At 40.5% G+C, this 20,102-nt stretch overlaps 2 protein-coding genes and 1 pseudogene across 19 annotated transcripts in view; 2 read left to right on the top strand and 1 right to left on the bottom strand.

Moving 5' to 3' along the window:
* The window catches only part of DNA2 (DNA replication helicase/nuclease 2), a 349,771-nt gene that overhangs the window by 41,562 nt on the left and 288,107 nt on the right, over window positions 1-20,102 (top strand). The window lies entirely within an intron of this gene.
* The window catches only part of CCAR1 (cell division cycle and apoptosis regulator 1), a 68,095-nt gene that overhangs the window by 40,721 nt on the left and 7,272 nt on the right, over window positions 1-20,102 (bottom strand). For 10 of the 18 annotated variants that reach the window (XR_014828001.1, XR_014828000.1, XM_021072498.2 and 7 more), the window contains exons 3-8: window positions 10,618-10,790; window positions 10,192-10,236; window positions 7,428-7,460; window positions 4,204-4,397; window positions 2,113-2,227; window positions 1,815-2,007 (exon numbers count right to left, since the gene is read on the bottom strand). Coding sequence is in view for 14 of the 18 variants with exons in the window: in XM_021072498.2 (XP_020928157.2) it covers window positions 1,815-2,007; window positions 2,113-2,227; window positions 4,204-4,397; window positions 7,428-7,460; window positions 10,192-10,236; window positions 10,618-10,790 (753 nt within the window). In the remaining 4 variants the exon portion in view is untranslated. The remainder of the gene's footprint in view (window positions 1-1,814; window positions 2,008-2,112; window positions 2,228-4,203; window positions 4,398-7,427; window positions 7,461-10,191; window positions 10,237-10,617; window positions 10,791-20,102) is intronic. The other 8 variants (XR_014828002.1, XM_084997072.1, XM_021072502.2 and 5 more) reach the window with 1 other exon arrangement.
* On the top strand, window positions 12,406-12,502 carry LOC146396856 (U6 spliceosomal RNA; annotated as a pseudogene).

The raw sequence follows: 20,102 nt of genomic DNA, 5'->3' as shown, positions 1-20,102 counted from the left end.
CAAAAAGACAAAAAAAAAAAAAAAAAGACTAAAGAAGAGTTCCCTTGGGGCATAGCATGTTAAGGATCCAGTCTTTGCACTTCAGTGGCTTTCATTACTGCCGTGGTTCAGGTGAATTCCTGACCTAGGAACTTCTGCATGCCACCTCCCCCCCAAAAAAAACAAATACAATACATGAAAAACTTTACTACATTTTTGTTTAGGAAACAAACAAAAAAAATTTTTTTAAAGATATTTGAGGAGTTCCTGTCGTGGCTCAGCAAGTAACAAGTCTGACTAGCATCCATGAGACACAGGTTTAATCCCTGGCCTTGCTCACTGGGTTAAGGATCCAGCATTGCGGTAGGTTGCAGACGCAGCTCAGATCCCACGATGCTGTCGCTGTGGTGTAGGCCAGCAGCCACAGCTACAATTTGACCCCTAGCTTGGGAAACTCCATATGTCGAGAGTGCAGCCCTAAAAAGCAAAAAAAAAAACAAAACCCAAAACAAAGAAGAACAGAAAAATTGTAAAATATTCATACATTAGATTACGCAATAATACAACAAAAACTAGAGCCACATGAACAGTATGAAACTTTAAAATATGGAGTTCCGGAGTTCCCGTCATGGCACAGTGGTTAACGAATCCGACTAGGAACCATGAGGTTGCCGGTTCGGTCCCTGCCCTTGCTCAGTGGGTTAACAATCTGGCGTTGCCGTGAGCTGTGGTGTAGGTTGCAGATGCAGCTCGGATCCCGCATTGCTGTGGCTCTGGCGTAGGCCGGTGGCTACAGCTCCGATTCAACCCCTGGCCTGGGAACCTCCATATGCCGCAGGAGCGGTCCAAAGAAATAGCAAAAAGACAAAAAAAAAAAAAAAGAAACTTTAAAATATAATGTTGAACAAAAATCTTACAAAAAAAGATTATATATAGATGCAATTACACATTATGTAAGACTCAAACAAAGCTATATTATACATACATACATACTTAGAGTAACACTATTAAAAAAGAAAAAGAGGTAACTAGCAATGCTGTACTTTTTCTACCCAAGTAGTGATTACACAGATGTTCATTTAAAACAATACCTCAGTACACTGCAGTCTGATTTATCACTCTGCTATATTTTTGTCAATTCACAATAAAAGAGAAAATGCCTCAATTATTTGCTTTTTACTTTTTATGGAAACTCCCAGGCTAGGGGTCCATCTGGAGCTATGACGTACACCATAGCCACAGTAAGGCCAGATCCGAGCTGCATCTCCGGCATACGCTGCAGCTCACAGCAACCCTGGATCCTTAACCCACTGAGTGGGGCCAGCGATCGAACCTGCGTCTTCATAGATACTCACTGGTTCATTACTGCTGAGCCACAAAGGGAAATGCCCAAGGAATTAATTTTTAACATTGTTTTGATTTTTTAAAAAATTCAAGGTTTCAAATTATCAGTTTGCAAGAGAAAATTTAAAGGAGCTTATTTATTTGATGCACTATAGTTCAGTAACTGCAATGTGCCAGACTCTACAGGTATATTAAATACCAAGTTCCTAAGAAATAAGTGTCAAACCATTTTTTTCTATTACAGATATCAAAGGCAGGGCAGAAAATTATTAGTTTTGATATTTAAGTCCACAAGAAGCATGTCTTTGAATAAGAGAAATAAAAAAACTTCCAAATAGAAGTGACCTATGCAAGATATTTAAGCTTCCCTTCAAGCATGCTGGAAGTCTCTGTCTTTTTTGTAATTAATAACATATTCTCATTATTTGAATTACTAAACCGTTACATATTAACCTGAAACATGAAAAGCAAAGACACATTCCATGTGATACCTTTCTGCTGTGGCTGTTGTAATAAAGGCTGTGGCTGAGTCTGCAATAGTGGTGTAATAGAAGCTGCTGAAATCTGTGCCTGTAGCAGTGACTGGGGCTGCGGCTGAGCCTGAACACCAAATGTCGTCTGCGGTGCAATTGGCTGAAGTACAGCTGGAGGAGTCTTCAGTAAAGGTTGGGTTTGAGACTGATTCTTAAAAAAATAAAGAAATAAAATATTTTTTAAAAAAGAAAAATTTTTGTAAATTGGATGACTCGTTCACCAAGTTTTTATGATACCTAACAATATTTGATATACCTGATTTGGTAGTGTCTGAATTCTTTGTGCATTCCATTTAAAAGGCATATTAGGATTATATGTAGCTTCAACCAGTACTCTGTCACCCACTTGAGGGGTTTTCCCTTTGACAGCACTGAAAAAAAAAATAAGTTAAACATAAACAAAATTAGAAAAGATTTCTCCAAAAAAGATTTATATACTTAACATTCTAACGTAAACTATACCTGAAATGAAGTGGGAAAAGCTCTTTTAAAAGTAGATATACCTCCTGGAGTTCCCGTTGTGGCGCAGTTGTTAACGAATCTGACTAGGAACCATGCATGAGGTTGCGGGTTCGGTCCCTGCCCTTACTCAGTGGGTTGACGATCCGGCGTTGCCGTGAGCTGTGGTGTGTAGGTTGCAGATGCGGCTCAGATCCCGCGTTGCTGTGGCTCTGGCGTAGGCTGGCAGCTACAGCTCCGATTTGACCCCTAGCCTGGGAACCTCCATATGCCGTGGCAGCGGCCCAAGAAATAGCAAAAAAAGACAAAAAAATAAAAGTAGATATACCTTCTAGACTTAACTTCATTTTAGAACTGATCATGTTTCACTCCTGCTATATAAACAAAGAGTTTCAAGTGGAGGAAGTAATTTTACATGCCCTATCTTCCTAATATTATGTCCTTCTTCTACAATACTTTCTTTTATAAACTAAGATTTGTTTTGGGCTTTGAAAAGATGAGAGGAATGCAAAAAAGATAGAAAATAGGAGACCAATTTATAGAAAAACTTTATACAATAATTAAACTTAATTTCCCAAAGTACTTTAAAGGAAGTTCATTAAAAATACACTTGAAATAGCTAATGAAATATGTTTTTCTCACAACTATCACACTAATAAAATACAATTTTGAATCCAATGGCTCAATCTTTCAATTTTATCTTTGTCAATTAAAATATTTCTAGCATGTATTGTCATTAGATTTATCAAACAGAACGTTAAATTTATTTATTTATTTATTTTGCTTTTTAGGGCCACACCTACAGCACATGGAGGTTCCCAGAGCAGGGGTCAAATCAGAGCTAAAGCTGCTGGCCTACACCTCAGCCACAGCAACGCAGGATCTGAGTCGCATCTGTGACCTACACCACAGCTAAGGGCAACGCCAGATCCTTAATTCACTGAGGCAGGCCAGGGATCAAACCTGAAAACTAATGGTTCCTAGTCGGATTCATTTCCATTATGCCATGACGGGAACTCAAGAAGGTTAAATTTTAAAAGGCATTTGACTTTCAATCCTTAATTTCACTTAAGTACCAGAAAAATAAACTCACTCCTACAAAACATGAGGAATTCACCATTACTAGAGTGTCCAATAGTCAAAAGACACTGTTTGGGAGTTCCTGTTGTGGCAAGTCTGAAATAAATCTGACTAGTAACCATGAGGCTGTAGCTTCGACCCCTGGCCTCGCTCGGTGCGTTAAGAATCTGGTGTTGCCGTGGGCTGTGGTGTAGGTCGAAGACACAGCTCAGGTATGGTGTTGCTATGGCCGTGGTATGGGCTGGCAGCTGCAGCTCTGATTCAACCCCTAGCCTGGGAAACTCCATATGCTGTGGGTAAGGCCCTAAAAAGCAAAAACAAAATGAAACAAAAAAAATTAAAAAGTCAAGAGTTTCCGACATGGCTCAGTGGTTAAGGAATCCAACTAGGAACCATGAGGTTGCGGGTTCGATCCCTGGCCTTGATCAGTGGGGTTAAGAATCTGGCGTTGCCATGAGCTGTGGTGTAGGTCGCAGACACGGCTCGGATCTCAAGTTGCTATGGCTCTGGCATAGGCTGGCAGCTACAGCTCCAATTAGACCCTTAGCCTGGGAACCCTCCATATGTCTCCAGTGCGGCCCTAGAAAAGACAAAAAGACAAAAAGATAAAAAAAAAGTCAAAAGATGCTATTTAATAATCAAAAGATATCTCTGGTCACATTCTCCATCAAAAATGTCCCAGGTTGAATGATTAAAGCAGAAAAATATAGCTAAGCCACAATCCCATGCCACAATTAAGCAGGTACCTTATAAATATACTTAATGCTAAATGTAAGATGGCATCTGCCAACACCTAATAGAACTTTACCTAAGCTGAAAGAATACATCTTCATCCACAAATCCAAATGTATCGTGCAGTTTTGTAACCACCCCTGTAAAAACACGTTGCTTCTGAGGTTGCGTTTGTTGCTGACTGGACCTTGGTGTTGGATATGATACAGTTATCTGAGCTGCAGGTTGAGGAGTTGACAAGCTTAGGCTTGTAGGCAGTCCAACAGCTGGCTATAAAACAAAATCAACACCAAATTAAGGTAGTGATATGAAGTAGTCTAGAAATTAAAACTGACTATTTAAAATCATATCAAAATGCTAAAAACAATTTATTTCAAGTTAAAAAATAAAATATGTATGCTTTGAAGATGAGAATCAAATCTGAAAAATTTTTTTTGTCTCAAAATGTCATTTTTGATAGATTTCATGATTAAATTCCCTCAGATGAATCTTTTCACAGGTTTTTATGGGGTTTTTTTGGTCTTGTTTTTTGAGGGCTGCACCCAAGGCATATGGAGGTTCCCAGGATAGGGTCTAATTGGAGCTGTTGCTGCCAGCATATGCTAGAGCCACAACAATGCCAGATTCGAGCCTCGCCTGTGACCTACACCATAGCTCACAACAACACCGGATCCTTAACCCACTGAGCGAGGCCAGGAATCAAACCCGAAACCTCACGGTTCCTAGTCGGATTCGTTTCCACTATGCCGTGAGGTGAACTTCTCACAGGTTGTTTCAGGAAAAAAAAGTGACCACAGCACAATGAGTTTAAAAAACAAGGCATATTCTAGACCCTCTCAGAAATTCAAAATCCATAGTGGCATAACAAAGACTCAGGAAGGTCCTATAAAATTGAAATAAGTTGGAGAAAGACAACTAAATATGTATGATTTCACTTATATGTGGAAAGGAATCTAAAAAAACCAAAGAACTCATAAAAACAGAAAACAGACTAGGGGCTGCCAGAGGAGAGTGTTGGGAGGGATGGGGGAAATTGGGTGAAGGTGGTCAAAAAGTACAAACTTCCAGTTATATGATAAATGAGTTCTGGTGATACAATATACAGGATGGTGACTATAGTTAAAAAATACTGTATCATACATTTGAAACTTTCTAAGAGAGTAGATATTGAAAGTTCTCATCGGAGGGAAAAAAAAAATCCACCTATGCAAAGAGGTGAATAATAACTAAACCTATTGTGAAGATCAAACATGATATATACATTATCAAATCATGTCATATACTTTAAACTAATACAATGTTATATGTCAATTACATCTCAAAAAAAGGGATGGAAAAGGTAACACCTTCCTTGATCTTTCCTGGCACAATCAAGCATGAATAACAACATATTTATTAAAACTTCTGTATATAAGTAGAAATAAAATTATTAAAAAGAAAGGAACAATCATCTGATTCTTCTATTCAAACCAAGGAATAAACAGAGAGTAAGTGGGTAAGCAATGAGATCCTGCTGTATAGCACAGGGAACTATATCTAGTTACCTGTGATGGAACATGATGGAGGATAATGCGAGAAAAAGAATATGTGTGCATATATACACACACACACACACACACACACACACACACACACACACACATAGGACTGGGTCATTTTGCTATACAGTAGAAATCGACATGAACACTGTCAATAAACTATAATGGAAAAAACAGAAATCATAAACAAACGGAAAGTAAGGTTGACCTCTCTTTTTTTTTTTTAGGCCACACCTGGGTCATGTGGAAGTTCCAGGTGACAGGGTGAATTGGAGCTGTAGCTGGTGGCCTATGCCACAGCAACGCCAAATCTTTAACCCACCGAGTGAGGCTGGGGATTAAACACACATCGGGGATATTAGTCAGGCCTGTAACCCACTGAGCCACAACAGGAACTCCCTGACTTCTCAATTGCACTGTACTTTATTTCAAAAAGAAAATTAATAATAACTAAGATTCAGGACTATAAAGGTACAAAAGGTTACACAGTAAAAAAAAGCTCTTCCACCTGTTCCTCAGCTATCTAGTTTCCTATCCATGGGGCAATCACTTAATAATCACCTAGTTATTATTAGTGGTTCTGCTTTCTTTTTAATACTTGCATAGCATTTCACTCTAAGCATATACCAGGGGTCAATGAACCACAACCCATAGGCCAAATCCAGCCCACAACTTATGATTTTTAAACAACTTATAAGACAAGGAAATTTTTACACTTTTAAAGAATTGTATAAAAGGCAAAAAATAGGCAACAGAGACTATAAGCACTCCACAAAGCCTAAAGTTGCATTACATATCAAAAGTTCACAAACTTTTTAATGTTGTTGAAAAATTAAGTTGATAATGTAACAGAATAACTTCACCTACTAAGCTCAAACTAAGAAGTATATAACACGTCCAAAAAAATTCCTAAAAATCCTAGCGACAAAAAAATGTAAAAGCCAATATCAGGTTCCCATCGTGGCTCAGTAGTTAACGAATCCAACTAGGAACCATGAGATTGCGGGTTCAATTCCTGGCCTTGCTCAGTGGGTTAAGGATCCGGTGTTGCTGTGATCTGTGGTGTGGTGTAGGTCGCAGACGCAGCTCAGATCTGGCATTGCTGTGGCTGTGGCGTAGGCCGGTGGCTACAGCTCTTGATTAGACCCCTAGCCTGGGAACCTTCATGTGCCACGGGAGCAGCCCTAGAAAAGGCAAAATGACAAAAACAAATAAACAAAAGCCAAAATCAGGAGTTCCCGTCGTGGCTCAGTGGCTAACGAATCTGACTAGGAACCATGAGGTTGTGGGTTCAATCCCTGGCCTTGCTCAGTGGGTTAAGGATCTGGCATTGCCGTAAGCTGTGGTGTAGGTCACAGACGCGGCTCGGATCCCGTGAAGCTGTGGCTCTGGTGTAGGCCAGTGGCTACGGCTCCGATTAGACCCCTACCCTGGGAACCTCCACATGCCAAGAGAGCAGCCCTAGAAATGGCAAAAAGACAAAAAAAAAGAAAAAAAAAAGCCAAAATGAGTATTAAATTTAAAATAAAATCTCACATTTATTCAAACTAAATAACAGCTGGATCAGCAATCAAACAGCATAAAAGAGAAAAAGCAAAAACAACACGCTTTCCATCTTTCTCTAGCATTATATTGCTACACTATTAGGTGAATCCAACAAATATTCATCTTTAAACCCTGAAAGAAAAACTAGAATGGGAATAAAACTTTGGTCTTCTCTTCACTCAGATATCCAAAGGAAATAAAGTAATGCCAAACTAACCTGTGTTAAAAGGGTCTGCTGAGGCTGCTGTAACTAAAAACAGAAAAAACAAAAACAGAAAGAAAAAACATAAGGATAAATCAGAATTGCTATTTCAGAGATGCTTTACCAAAGGAAAAATTCCTATTACACTAGTACTAATAAGAAATATGTGAAATATAATAGGTCATTAGGTATAAGAGTTTCCTACAACTACTTTAACTGTCGGCCTTATATATAAACTAATTCATTCGATAACAATAAAGAAATTATTTTTGTTATTTCATAGGAATAACATCCACCAAAAAATCTGAAAAGTCCCTTGTGGGGTAGATTTCTAGTTCTGCCCCATATTAATTACCATGCTACAGAAATGATTCAATATCATCAGAATGCTACCTCTAGCAAAAACATTACTGGCTATCCAATTCACACATATCCGCCAAAAACAAGAAGCACTCCTCAGAGTCAGATTTGCCAAAGGCATGGAGACCATAAAGGACCACACACTCTGACGTATATAGTTTTTCTGGCAATAACAAAGCATAGCATTTCCACAGCAAAAGGAATTAGTGTAAAGGGGGAAATTTTTAAATTTTGGAAGAGAAGTAAACTTTCTGAAGGCTCAGTATTGTGTTTGTATTACCAACAGGAAGGTCTACAACTAGAAATACTTATCCCTGTGCTTATTCCTTCTCCCCGTCATCTTTCAACGTTCCTGTCAAGTTGCCCAGCTTGGAGCTGTCTGTTACACACCAATGTCCCACGGTTACAGGTATAAGAGCAGGAATCTCCTAATGATGCTTAATAGCTTGAGAAGGTCTTTTTTCCTACTACTCCCGTTAAGCAGTCTGAGAAGAGCACGGGCATCATTGCTGTGTGTGTGAGTGTTAAGGGGGCTAAGATTGGGACCAAGGCAAAATTCCCCTTAGGACATTCTTAATGTTTATTAGCTTCTAACTAGTGTTTGAAGCCCAATGGCAGAATCTAGATCTCAGTTCTTTTGTTCATGGCTTTTTATTTACTGTAATAAGCTTCCTAATAAATCCTTGGAAGACTTTGAAAAAAAGAAGAAAAAAAGCTAAGGTAAAACAATATATATGACATTCTAATTCTAATTCAGTTTACCTGGGTCAAAATATATTAAAGGTTAAATTTACCAAATTACCATTTTCCTGTAAGTTATGAATGGATGAGTAATGGCATTTTTTAGGACAAGAACATTTGAGTATTGCCATTTTCATGTGGTTCAAAATAACAATCTTTAATAAATATATTTCCTAATAGTACTAAAGTAAGTCTAAGAATATCTGAAAACAAGATAGCCAACTTGGACACCAACCATTACCAATTTTTTAGAAGTCTAAAGCAATTACTAATGGGATAATTTAATCTTTGGGGAAAATACAATGCTTCTGAAGCCCTGAAGGACTTAAGCTAAGGATTAAATGGGGGCATGGATCTAGGGATGAGTTAATGGACTGAAAAGCCTCATATTTCTCTATTGGGTCTTAGGATCCAAGTTTTTGGTCCCTCTCTCTAGTATCCCTTATTTTTTACTTATTTATTTATTTTTCTGTCTTTTTGCCTTCTCTAAGGCCACTCCTGCGGCATACGGAGGTTCCCAGGCTAAGGGTCTAATTGGAGCAGTAGCCACCAGCCTACGACAGAGCTACAGCAACATAGGATCCGAGCCTCGTCTGCGACCTACACCACAGCTCGTGGCAATGCCAGATCCTTAACCCACTGAGCAAGGCCAGGGGTCGAACCCACAACCTCATGGTTCCTAGTCAGATTCCTTAACCACTGCACCACAATGGGAACTCCCCTAGGATCCCTTCTTCCTCTCTTGACTGCTGTACTTTCCTGAAGCTTCTTAATGGAACTGAAAAAGGTTGAAGACTACCTCTTAATCCTGGAAAAGCCTAGAATGTGTGCTTAGACTAGATCCTATCTAGATTCCAGCAGGTCAAACTCCTCCTTCCTTGACATGCTTCTCCTCAGATTTAGTTTTTCCAACCTCTTCCTACCATCACAGACAGAACCCTTGAAGAACATGATTAGACTATGGGCCTAGGGAAAAGGAGCCAAAGAAACTGCTTTTAGTCTAAGTAAGGAGCTTTCAAATTGCTCAAATGTGCTTTGGGAATAGGAGTTGGAACTACAAGGGGAGGCTTCCTCCCATTTTCAACATTTTTATACATTAAATATTGGGTTTCAATATACAATCTTATTAGGAAAAAAAATAGGGCTGGAGTTCCCCGGTGGCCTAGAAGTTAAGGACGCAGCATTGTCACTGCTGTGGCTTAGGTCACTTGCTGTGGTATAGGTTTGATCCCTGGCCCAGGAACTTCCACATGGCATGGGTGCAGGCCAAAAAACAAACAAACAAACAAACAGAAGGTACCGTTCTGTTGCTTTAAATAAATAAAGGCTGAAAGCCAATGGTCTGTCTAGTACAGCACAGTAGGACTACAGGTTTCAAACAGGACTAGTGGGCCAAAGACTCAGTAATAAGCATGGTGCTTTCCAGATTACCCTCTGCATGCTTTCTTAGAAAGATGCAACAAAGACTGGGGGCTAGCTGAGGATTTGAGTTTTCAGACTTCTCTCCTATCCTCCTTTTCCCTGGAGACATTCCTTTCTACCTACCACATTTCCTCCACCTGAAAAGAATTCAAATCACACATTTAAGGTTACTGATGAGAAGTAAAATCTATATAAATTTAGTTAGAACAAATGACTTTTTAAAAATCAGTTTTTAACATGGAAAATATAAACTAACCTGTTGTTGCACACTATACAAGGTCTGCTGAGGTTGTGAATATTGCTGGAAAAGAGATTTTTCAAAGAAAAATATGCATTATTAGTTGTTCTACTCATACTCAAAAAGCGATATCCATACATACACAAAGACATAACCAGAATTACACTAAAAAGAAATTTTCTGAAACAGCTACAATTAAGGAAATAGTAACTACTTATACTGAGATTCAAGAATAGAATTTTATCAAATAATAAAAATATAAGAACTTAAGAAGTTTGACTATTCTCAACTAAACTTCTATGTATGTTCTGGGCTATTATAATTCTTATCAACCGAAAAGAACAGTAAGTGTAATAAAACCCCATATACATTCTTTAAAATATTAAGGTACCTATCCTAGCTTTTCATGTCTATGTCACATATTAAAAACTATTAAAGATTCACCTGTTGCAATGCAGCTGCTGCAGCTGCGGCTTGTTGCTGCAATGCTGCAGTCTGAGTTAACTGATAGTTTGCTGGGGTTTGTGTGGTAAGGCCTGCTGCTGCCAATGCAGTTTGCTGTGTATAAATGGTAGGAGATGCTCCAAGGAGTGATGGCTGCTGAACACCCAATGCAGCTAAAATGAGATTAAAGGTGGGGGGGGGGAATCAAGAATCAAGATTATTTGGATCCCTTCTAGGTATTTATCAATAGTGCTTAGTTATGCATTACAGTCTGCCACAACTTAATAAAAACCTAAAGAAAAACTCCAGTAATGTTTGTTGAGTTTAACTGATTGATGTCCCACTTCAGATTCCAATAGATTTCTACAAAATATATATTCGTCACAACAAAAAAGGAAAACATTAATCCAAAAAATTAAACTACAAAATGAATCCAACCAATCTTACCTAGAAAAAGAGGCTACAGTACTCTTAAGAAATATTTTTAGTAAGAGCAAAAGATAAATTATCTTATTTTACTAGAGTTTGTTTTATATTCAAGCAGATTAAAAACGTACATCAAGGACAGTGTTCCTGATAATGATTTACCCTTAAAACATCCTACTGGACAGAAATTTCATGTATTTGTTCTTTGCATTAAAGGATGGTAAGAAGGAGTATCGTCATGGTACAGTGGAAACAAATCCAACTAGGAGCCATGAGGTTTGGATTCATTCCCTGGCCTCGCTCAGTGGGTTAATGATCCGGCGTTGTCGTTAGCTGCAGTGAAGGTTGCAGACACAGCTGGGATCCTGCATTGCTGTGGCTGTGGCACAGGCCAGCAGCTGCAGCTCTGATTAGACCCGTAGACTGGGAACCTCTATATGCCACAGGTGCAGCTCTAACAAGACAAAAAAAGAATGGTAAAACTGGAGTTCCCGTCGTGGCGCAGTGGTTAACGAATCCAACTAGGAACCATGAGGTTGCGGGTTCGGACCCTGCCCTTGCTCAGTGGGTTAACGATCCGGCGTTGCCGTGAGCTGTGGTGTAGGTTGCAGACGCGGCTCGGATCCAGCGTTGCTGTGGCTCTGGCGTAGGCTGGTGGCTACAGCTCCGATTCGACCCCTCGCCTGGGAACCTCCATATGCCGCAGGAGCAGCCCAAAGAAATAGCAAAAAGACAAAAAAAAAAAAAGAGGTAAAACTAAAAAACACACAATAGAAACATTTTAAAAACATGGTTTTTTTGGAGGTCCTGTCGTGGCTCAGTGGTGAATGAATCCGACAGGGAACCATGAGGTTGCGGGTTTGATCCCTGGCCTTGCTCAGTGGGTTAAGGATCTGGCGTTGCCGTGAGCTGTGGTGTAGGTTGCAGACACGGCTCGGATCCCGAGCTGCTGTGGCTCTGGCGTAAGCCTGATTGGACCCCTAGCCTGGGAACCTCCATATGCCGTGGACGTGGCCCTAGAAAAGACAAAAAAAACAAAACAAAACATGGCTTTTTTGCTGGCATCAACAGCACATATATTAAAATGGGAATGGGAGCTCCCGTCGTGGTGCAGTGGTTAACGAATCCGACTAGGAACCATGAGGTTGAGGGTTCGGTCCCTGGCCTTGCTCAGTGGGTTAAGGATCTGGAGTTGCTGTGAGCTGTGGTGTAGGTCGCAGACGAGGCTCGGATCCTGTGTTGCTGCAGCTCTGGCATAGGCCGGTGGCTACAGCTCCGATTGGACCCCTAGCCTGGGAACCTCCATATGCCGTGGGAGCGGCCCAAGAAATAGCAAAAAGATCAAAGAAAAAGAATAAAGGCTTCCTTTGGGGGGAAAAAAATTGGAATGATATACAGAAGATTAGCATGGCCCTTGCACAAGGATGTCACACAAATTCATGGAGCATTCCATATTTTTTTTTTTAGCCACATACAACATACCAAACTTCCCAAGCCAGAGGTCGAATCGAAGCCAAATGCAGCAACACCAAATCCCTAACCCTCTGCACTGGGCCAGGGATGGAACCAGCACCTCCACACAGACAAGCTGGATCATTAACCCACTTTGCCACAGGGGCACGATAAGCATTCCAATTATATGTGTGTTGTGTGTGTGTGTGCGTGTGCGTGTCTCTTCTAGGGCTGCACCAGCGGCATATGGTAGTTCCCAGGCTAGGGGTCAAATCGGGGCCGTAGCCGCCAGCCTACAGCACAGCCACAGCAACTCGGGATCCGAGCCGTGTCTGTGACCTATGCCACAGCTCACGGCAACGCCAGATCCTTAACCCACTGTGCAAGGCCACAAATTGAAACCACAACCTCATGGTTCCTAGTCGAATTCATTAACCACTGGGCCACAATGGGCACTCCTCCTATATTATATATTCTAAGGGCCACAGATGCAGCATATGGAGGTTTCCAGGCTAGGGGTCACATCAGAGATATTGTTGCCAGCCTACACCACAGCAACGGCAATGCCAAATCCGAGCCTCGTCTGTGACCTACACCATAGCCAATAGCAAAATAGGATCCTTTAACCCACTTAGCACGGCCAGGGATTGAACCCGAATCCTCGTGGATACTAACTGGGCTTGGTACCACTGAGCCACAAGAGGAACTCTGCATTCCATACTTTTAAAGAACTTATGACAGGAACAGGACCTGGAATATGGAATATCTGTCATAAATAAATAGGGACAACACAAAAATAAAAAATAAAAATAGGGAGTTCTTGTTGTGGTGCAGGGGAAACGAATCCCACTAGTATCCACGAAGATTCGAGTTCCACCCCAGACTTCACTCAGTGGGTCAGGGATCTAACTTTGCCTCAAGCTGTGGTGTAGGTTGCAGACACAGCCTGGATGCAGCGTTGCTGTGACTACGGTGTAGGCCGGCAGCTGCAGCTGTGATTCGACCTCTAGCCTGGGAACCTCCATATGCCTCAGATGTGGCCCTAAAAAGTAAAAGTAAATAAATAAATAAATAATAGGGGTTCCTTTCAGTGGTTAATGAACCTGAATAGTATCCATGATGATGCAGGTTTGATCCCTGGCCTCGATCAGTGGGTTAAGGATTCGGTGTTGCTGCAAGCTGTAGGCTAGGCTCTGATCTTGCACTGCTATGCCTGTGGCGTAGGCCGATAGCTACAGCTCCAATTCGACCCCTAGCCTGGGAACCTACATATGCCACTGGTGCAGCCTTAAGACGACAAACAAAAAATAAAAATAATTCAAAACCCAAAGTTTTTAATTTTAGTTCACTACTATACTGAGCAATGAGCAACAACCACAGAGTGCTTTAACAATCATTTGTTTAAGCCAAATAACTGCAGAGAGGGCTCAGAAGGAGAGACTTAGCAATTTAATGCTTACGGTATGCTCAAACAAGGTTAAAAACTGAAGAGGGAATTCCCATCGTGGCTCGTCAGTGATGAACGTTACGTCCATGAGGATGAGGATTCAATCCCTGACCTCACTCAGTGGGTTAAAGATCCAGTGAAGCCATGAGCTGTGATGTAGGTGGCAGACGCAACTTGGCCATGGTGTAGGCCAGTGGATACAGCTCCAATTTGACACCTAGCCTGGGAACTTCCATATGTCACAGGTATGGCCCTAAAAAAAGACTAAATAACCACTGAAAAGAACATGAGAAAGATTTTACTTGATGCTTTTATGCAATTCCATTAAATGCAAAAGCACTATCAACCATAAATTAGTCTAACACTGCACTTCCCAAAACTGTTATTTCCTGGAACAAGGACTAGTTTCCAAAGAACTGCAGTTTGAAAAAAAAGGGATGTAAAATTTAAAAAGTTTAGGAAACAGTGTATTAAAGCACACATTTTTACTGTGCTTTGATAAGAAACTTTATTTTTTTTGATAAGAAACTTTAATATGCCACTAAGCACTATGAACCTCAAAGATGTTGCCACTAAAGCAGTATTTGCTGATGTAATACTCCCTTTTCAAAAACATTGCTTACACCTGAGAATAACCTGAAAAAATACTGCTCTATAGCTTTGGTTAATGACCCTTTTTCTTCTCTGGCTGCCTCAAAACATACTGAGCCCCCGAGCCAGGGATCAGATGCAAGCCACAGTTCAGACCTATGTCACAGCTGCCCCAACAGTGGACCTTTAAACCACTGTTTAAACCCACAGCTCCAGAGATGTTGCCAATTGTGTTGCAGGACAGCAGGAACTCCAATAACCCTTTTCACCTCTATTTTTTTTTTTTTTTTTTTTTGTCTTTTTACCATCTTTTGAGCCGCTCCCATGGCAAATGGAGGTTCCCAGGTCAGGGGTCCAATCGGAGCGGTAGCCACCAGCCTATGCCAGAGCCACAGCAACACAGGATCCAAGCTGCGTCTGTGACCTACACCACAGCTCATGGCAACACCAGATCCTTAACCCACTGAGCAAGCCCAGGGATCGAACCCGCAACCTCATGGTTCCTAATCGGATTCGTTAACCACTGTGCCACGACAGGAACTCCCAATAACCCTTTTCAAAGAACAACTTTGTGCCTTATAGGAACAGAATAGAAGCCATTAATGAATTAACCAAAGCAACTAGTCTTGAATCTTCCAGAAAATCTTTTAGGTGAGGTTCACCATCAATCAGCTGTTTAAAAATCCAGATTAATTCTACTTAAAAATAAAACAAACCAGAGTTCCCATCATGGTTCAGTGGTTAACGAATCAGACTAGGAACCATGGGGTTGCAGGTATGATCCCTGGCCTTGCTCAGTGGGTTAAGGATCTGGCGTTGCCATGAGCTGTGGTGTAGGTTGCAGACACGGCTCGGACACCGAGTAGCTGCGACTATGGCGTAGGCCGGTGGCTACAACTCCGATTCGACCCCTAGCCTGGGAACCTCCATATGCCACAGGAGCAGCCCTAGCGAAGGCAAAAAGACAAAAAAATAAATAAATAAATAAAACAAACCAACAATAAAGATACGCAATAACAAATCCCAGAAATAATGTTTGAAATTTGTATCAATTACAAAGTATTCCCTACTAAAACACAGATTTTTTTTTTTCTTTACTGCTGCAGCTGCCCCATACAGAAGTGGCCCGGCTAGTAGGTCAAATCAAAGCTGCAAGGGCCGCCTACACCACAGCCATGGCAACATCAGATCCTAGCAGAAACTGTGGCCTACACCCCCACTTGTGGCAATGTAGGATGCTTAACACACTGAGTAAGGCCAGGGGTTGAACCGCTATCATTACAGAGACAACATCAGGTCCTTAACCTGCTGAGCCACAAGAGGAACTCCAACACTAATTTTTAAAAACTAAAAAAGTAATAAAACCACTTCCTACAAACAAAAGCCCAGGACGAGATGGCTTCACAGGCGAATACTACCAAACATACAAAGAAGAACTTATACCCATTCTCCTTAAACTTTTCCAAAAGTTGAAGAAGGAACACTCCCAAAGACATTCTATGAAGCCACCATCACCCTTCCCTAATACCAGAACTAAAGATACTACCAAAAAAGAAAATTAGAGACCAATATCTCTTTTTTTTTTGCTTTTTATGGCCACACCCATAGCAGATAGAGGTTCCCAGGCTAGGGGTCCAATCAGCTACAGCTGCCAGCCTACACCACAGCCACAGCAATGCAAGATCTGAGCCCAGTCTGTGACCTACACCACAGCTCATGGCAACACCAGATCCTCAACCCACTGAGGGAAAGCCAGGGATGGAACCTGCAACTTCATGGTTCCTAGTCAGATTCGTTTTCGCTGTGCCAAGATGGGAACTCCTAGACCAATATCTTTGATGAATACAGGCATGAAAATTCTCAACAGAATTTTAGCCACCCAAATCCAACAACATATAAAAAAGATCACATACCATGACCAGGTGGGATTCATCTAGTTCACAAGGATGGTTCAACATGCAATCAAAGCCATACACCACATTAACATAAGAAAAGTCAAAACCCTCTTGATTATCTCAATGGACGCAGAAAAAGCATTTGACACAATATACATTCATGATAAAAAAAACTCTTACAAAAGTGGGTATAGAGGAAACACACCTTAACATAAAGCCATTTATGACAAATCCACAGCAAATATAATACTCAATGGAGAAAAGCTGAAAGCCTTCCCGCTAAAATCTGGAACGAGACAAGACCCACTCTCACCACTTTTATTCAACACAGAAGTCCTAGCCACAGCAATCAGACAAACAAAAGAAATAAAAGGTATCCAAATTGGAAGAGAAGAGGTAAAATTATCCCTGTATGCACATTACATGACACTATTGAAAACCCTAAGGACTCCACACAAAAACTACTCAAACCGATCAACGAATTCAGCAAAGTAGCAGGATACAAGATTAACATTCAGAAATTGGTGGCATTTCTGTATACTAACAATGAAACATTAGAAAAGGAATATCAAAAAAAACTTTTAAAATCACACCCCCAAAAAATAAATACCTAGGAATAATCTTGACCAAGGAGGTGAAAGACTCGTTTGCCAAGAACTATAAAAACATTAATCAAGGAAGTTAAAGAGGATTCAAAGAAATCGAAGATATTCTATGCTCCTGGGTTGGAAGAATTTATATCTTAAAGGTGGCCATACTGGAGTTCCTGTCATGGTGCAGTGGTTAGCGAATCCGACTAGGAATCATGAGGTTACAGGTTCGATCCCTGCCCTTGCTCAGTGGGTTGGGGACCCGGCATTGCAGTGAGCTGTGGTGTAGGTCGCAGACGCGGCTTGGATCTGGCATTGCTGTGGCTCTGGTGTAGGCCGGTGGCTACAGCTCTGATTAGACCCCTAGCCTGGGAACCTCCATGTGCCACGGGAGCGGCCCAAGAAATGGCAAAAAGACAAAAAAAAAAAAAAAAGAAAAGAAAAAGAAAAAGAAACTATAAAACATACTGATTGGTACTAAAAGGCTCAACTGCTAGGAGAAATTTATGGGAAGGAGATGCTTCACACTACTAGCTAGTTAGTCCAGATTTTGTAAAATTACTGTGCACATGGTTATGGCTTTTCTATGTCTCTAATATAGCTCTTAAAAGTCATTTAGAGGAATTCCTGTCATGGCTCAGCAGTAATGAACCAACTGCTATCCATGAGGATGCAGGTTCAATTCCTGGCCTTATTTAGTGTGCTAAGGATCCGGTTTCCCTGGAGCTGTGGTACAGGTCACAGATGAGGCTCGGATATGGTGTTGGTGTGGTTGTGGTGTAGGCAGGGGGCTACAGCTCTAATTCAACCCCCAGCCTGGGAATTTTCATATGCCACGTGTGAGGCCCTAAAAAGACAAAAAAAAAAAAAAAAAAGAAAAATCATTTACAGAAGTTCCGTCCTGGGGTTCTTGTCATGGTGCACCAGAAACAAATCCGTCTAGGAACCATGAAGTTGCGGGTTCCATCCCTTGCCTTGCTCAGTAGGTTAAGGACCCAGCATTTCCATGGGCTGTGAATCCTGGGTTGCTGTAGCTGTGGTGTAGACTAGCAGCTGTAGCTCCAATTTGACCCCTAGCCTTGGAGCTTCCATATGCTGCAGGAGAGGCCCTAAAAATAAATAAATAAATAAAAATTTAAAAATAAAATAAAATATAAATGAATAAAACAAAAATCAGGAGTTCCCTTGTGGCACAGTGAGTTAAGTATAAGGTGTTGTCACTGCAGCAGCCTGTGTCACAGCTATGTCTCAGGTTCAACCCCTGGCCTGGGAACTTCCACATGCTGCAAGTGTGGCCAAAAAAAAGTCTACAAACAATAAACACTGGAGAAGATATGGAAAAAAGAGAACTCTCCCACACTGCTGGTGAGAATGTAAATTGGTACAACAACTAAGAATACCAGTATGGCGGTTCCTTAGCTAAATACAGAACTACCATATGACCCAGCAATCCCACTCCTGGGCATATATCCAGAGAAAATCGTAATTAAAAAAGATACACACACTCCAATGTTCGCTGAAACACTATTTACAATAATAAGACATGGAAGCAACCTAAATGTCCATCAACAGAAAAATGGGAGTTACCGTCATGGCGCGCAGTGTAAACGAATCTGACTAGGAAACCATGAGGTTGCAGGTTCAATCCCTGGCTTTACTCAGTGGGTTAAGGATCTGGTGTTGCTGTGAGATGTGGTGTGGGCTGACAGCTGTAGCTCCAATTAGACCCCTAGCCTGAGAACCTCCATAAGCCGTGAGTACAGCCCTAAAAAGATAAAAGACCAAAAAAAGAGAATAAAGACGATGTACATATATATATACAACAGAATACTACTCACAATAAAAAAAAGAATGAATACCATTTCTAGCAACTGAATAGATCTTGAAATTATCATACTAAGTGAAGTAAGTCAAAGACAAATATAGTATCACTTGTATGTGGAATCTAATAAAACATGATAAGGAAGTACCCACTATAGCTCAGCAGGTTGTGAACCTGACTAGTATCCAAGAGGATTCGGGTTCGATCCCTGGCCTTGCTCAATGGGTTAAGGATCTGGTATTGCCATGATCTGTCACGTAGGTCACAGACATGGCTCAGTTCCCACATTGCTGTGGCTTTGGGATAGGCTAGCAGCTGCAGCTCTTATTTCACCCCTCGCCTGGGAACTTCCAAACATCCGAGGGTGTGCCCCTAAAAAAAGCCAAAAAAAATTTTTGTGAACAATTAAAAAAAATGATACCTATGAATTCATTCATACAACAAAATCAAACTTGCAGATTTCAAAATCAAACTTAGTTACCAAAGGGGAAACTACTGGGGTGGGAGGATAAACTGGGAGAATGGGATAAACGCAGTACATACTACATATAAAATAGATAACAAGGACCTACTTATATATCATAGAGAGGTCTATTCAATGTTCAGTAATAACATACAGGGGAAAAAAGAATAGGTATCTATATGTATAACTGACTCATTTTACTGTATACCTAAAACTATAAAATATTGTAAATCAACTACACTACAGTAAAATTTTTTAAAAATCATTTATATTTCAGATTTTAATCTCACTGAAGTATATTTCATTAAAATTTATTATGCTTCTCTTTTTTTGTGGACATCTGAGAAGCTATCCTTGAATATTCCTATATAGTATTCTCTATTCTTATGAATTACTACAATCAATATTCTGCAAGATAATTTTATAGCTTGCAAAGTATAAGGGTATTAATCTCTGATTTAATCTTTCTCTCTCTGTAAGTGGCCACATTATCAGTTAGAGATCTTTTCCACTTATCCATATTGGAACAGTCTGTTCATTTATCTGTACCTGATTCAACAGATTGCTGAAGGTCTCATGACCTAACTGAAACAGATATACTTGTAACTAAGTATCAATATTTCCACAGACAAACCAAAGAAATGAGCCCTAAATGACCAGAGACTATCAGAGGTAAAGTAAATTTAAGGGATAGGTTTCCTTTAAGCTTTAAGCGCAAAAGTAAAATTAATTTCTAAACCATAAAATCAACTTCATATGACTAAAGCCTTCAAGTCATGACATACTCTTAATAACTATA

This window comes from Sus scrofa, chromosome 14, assembly GCF_054392235.1.
Source record: "Sus scrofa isolate SSC_HxYL_T2T_F1_AM1 chromosome 14, Sscrofa_HxYL_maternal_Yorkshire_Landrace_v2.0, whole genome shotgun sequence".
In the NCBI taxonomy this organism is placed as follows: domain Eukaryota; kingdom Metazoa; phylum Chordata; class Mammalia; order Artiodactyla; family Suidae; genus Sus; species Sus scrofa.
This window is presented reverse-complemented; position numbering and strand designations above follow the sequence as displayed.